This window comes from Anopheles aquasalis, chromosome 2 (genome assembly GCF_943734665.1).
Source record: "Anopheles aquasalis chromosome 2, idAnoAquaMG_Q_19, whole genome shotgun sequence".
In the NCBI taxonomy this organism is placed as follows: domain Eukaryota; kingdom Metazoa; phylum Arthropoda; class Insecta; order Diptera; family Culicidae; genus Anopheles; species Anopheles aquasalis.
The window spans coordinates 10822501-10825000 of record NC_064877.1 but is presented as its reverse complement, the minus strand read 5'-3'; the positions used below and the strand labels follow the sequence as shown (position 1 = coordinate 10825000).

Genomic DNA, 2500 nt, shown 5'->3' with positions numbered 1-2500 from the left:
TAGTGTCGGAAGGGCCAAGAATCGTTGGATCATGTCCTGGCTGCAGGATACACCGTAACAGAACCAAACCGGTGCTCCGATCAGTATGATCCAAATGGAATGGCGTAGCGTTGGATCGGGATTCCAGATCGGTGCTTCGAGCCGCTCACCGGCCAGATTGCGCTTCAGCACTTCCATTGGTCCTCCGATATCGTATGTGCCCTTAACCAGCACGGTCAACAGTGCCAGCAGAGTGATTGCCGATTGAATAACATCCGTCCAGACGACTGCTTTCAGTCCTCCCTGCGGGAGAAAGGGGTATTCATTGAAGTAGCTTCACTCCAGGGTTCAGACTACTTACTATGCTGGTGTAAAAAACACAAATCATACAAACGATCGGTGTCACAACGTGGATGCTGAGTCCAGTTACTGCCAGATGAGGAAGCCAATGATTTCTAGTGATAATATTAGTGACAAACTCGCTCATCAGGTGCTTCTTACCTTGATTGAAAGCTAAGGCAGGCACGTAGATCACGATCGGCATCCATAGTAGCTGAAAGCAAGGGAGGTCAAAGGTCAATTTAAAGATCGACTCATTTGCAAAAACAGAACAACTAAACTCACACATGCAACGGTGAAGAGGATCGAACCAAACAGTCTCATCCGTTGATCAAACCGTCGTTGTAGGTACTAGAAATAAAAAGCATAGTAGTCACCTACTACCTATCCTATCGAGCGGATCATACCTCATACGCCGAGGTAATTTGCAGATCATGAAAAACCGGTAGAAACACGTGATGTATGACGAAGCCCATAATGATCACCGCGAGCACAATGTAGCAATACTGCGTCCCGTACACGTAGATCTCCGTCGATGTTCCCAGGAGCGAGATGCCCGAGATCCAGCTTGCCACCAGCGACACCGAGACGGGAAAGATCTTCATCTTGCGTCCACCGACCAGATAGTCCAAGGCTTCCGAACCGCGCCGTGCATTCTTCTGCCGCTTGTGCTTCTGGTGATCGCGGTATCCAAAGTAGAGCCCAATCACGATGCAGATGAGCAGCATCAGCACGAACACCAGATAGTCGGGCCAATCGAACCGCTGCAACCGTCGGTGGATGGACTCGATGGTCCGTTCGGCCGAGTGCGTCTCATCGTCGTTCGAGTAATCCTCGGCACTTCCTACGGTCCGCGCACTGTTAGACATCTCGTGGCCCGTAACCAAACAGAACTGATGACAGGCGTCGGTGCGCTGGACCGCTGGCCATTCGGACACATTTATCTACCACCACCGCAGCAGCAGCAGCAGCCGGTGATGCGGCGTCAGTGGACGATCCCATGGTCAATATAGATAAGGGTAAATTATGATGATCGGCTTTTGCTGGTGCTGGTTGCAGTCGGCGTCATACTACGGCCGTCACGCCACGCCATCACCGGCAAGTACACGGAAGCAAGCGCCTTAAGAAATGAAGAACTCCGTCCACTGTCCTGGCTGACGGATCTAAAAATCGGAACCAACAGCTTATCAACGGTTTAGTTTTTCCAGGCATGACCTGCAGTTGATCCGTTTTATTTTTTGTTAGCACGCTACGTCGTACAATCTGGGTCTAAAGAGGCGCGTAGCGACCAAAATGGACCGCGGTCATGTATGGGTCGTGGGGATGGTTGTAAATCATCCGAAGCCACCGATCTCTTTGTATAGTATAATACAGCGCTGTAAATAGAGCTGCAATAACTCACTCTCTTTATGGGTCAACGAGTGTCCATCTGGTCCAGTGGAACTTCTTGTTTTTGTTCTTCAATGACAAATACTCTTGCAGCTTACATTTATTGTCGATTCCCCAGCTACACACTGGAAATATCCTCGTACGCTAATGGGTTTCACTTTTGTACAATATTGTGCAGCTTCCTGCTGCTTCCGCTGACTCCCAAAATCACCCCACCCCTACACCATCCCTACAGTTGGATGTCTTTCGTTTCGAACTCGTGCATCACCTCTGTCATGTGGTTCGCTTGTTTGCAGTCCGCTCGAGACCGATAGAAACGACGCAGGAACGGAGCGAGCAGGAGCGGATCGATGTCATCGGTTTTCGTCCGGGGTAACACGAACGAGCAGAGATAAGCGACGACCGTCGGTACAACCGAACCGATCATACAGTAGTACAGGAAGGACACGTGGTGCAACGACTTTTCGTCACTGCCTGGAGCAGGATCCAAGGGCAAGGTAACGTTTTTGGCCGTAAACTCATACTGACAACCGGACACGGACACGGGCTTTTCCGCAAACACGATCTCTCCCAGTGCGATCGAGATTTGCGATCGAATCACGATGTAGGCCATCAGCACCAGCCCTGTTACTGACCCGACGATAGCACACTGGAATGACAAGCGGGAAAATAAATACCAGAATCGATTAATTATCTATTTCTCTTTCTCTCGCTTGAAATCTCAAGATGTTACTTACCGTGCCATTGATCCTTGGGAAGAAAAATCCCATCACAAAAAGGCCAAACAGTGGCC

The 2500-nt window shown here is 49.9% G+C and overlaps 2 protein-coding genes across 2 annotated transcripts in view; both read right to left on the bottom strand.

Annotated features, from left to right (window-relative positions):
* Positions 1 to 1192, bottom strand: part of LOC126580783 (sodium-coupled monocarboxylate transporter 1-like) — a 2318-nt gene extending 1126 nt beyond the window's left edge. Inside the window, exons 1-5 of the mRNA XM_050244037.1 lie at positions 726 to 1192; positions 604 to 669; positions 481 to 532; positions 341 to 408; positions 1 to 282 (exon numbers count right to left, since the gene is read on the bottom strand). The exon at positions 1 to 282 is cut by the window's left edge and continues 504 nt beyond it. Of these exons, the coding sequence (XP_050099994.1) occupies positions 1 to 282; positions 341 to 408; positions 481 to 532; positions 604 to 669; positions 726 to 1187 (930 nt within the window). The 5' untranslated portion in view covers positions 1188 to 1192. The remainder of the gene's footprint in view (positions 283 to 340; positions 409 to 480; positions 533 to 603; positions 670 to 725) is intronic.
* A 594-nt stretch (positions 1193 to 1786) lies between these two features.
* LOC126578113 (sodium-coupled monocarboxylate transporter 1-like) overlaps positions 1787 to 2500 on the bottom strand; it is a 2593-nt gene continuing 1879 nt past the window's right edge. The window contains exons 6-7 of the mRNA XM_050240391.1: positions 2445 to 2500; positions 1787 to 2356 (exon numbers count right to left, since the gene is read on the bottom strand). The exon at positions 2445 to 2500 is cut by the window's right edge and continues 575 nt beyond it. Coding sequence (XP_050096348.1) covers positions 1937 to 2356; positions 2445 to 2500 — 476 coding nt within the window. The 3' untranslated portion in view covers positions 1787 to 1936. The remainder of the gene's footprint in view (positions 2357 to 2444) is intronic.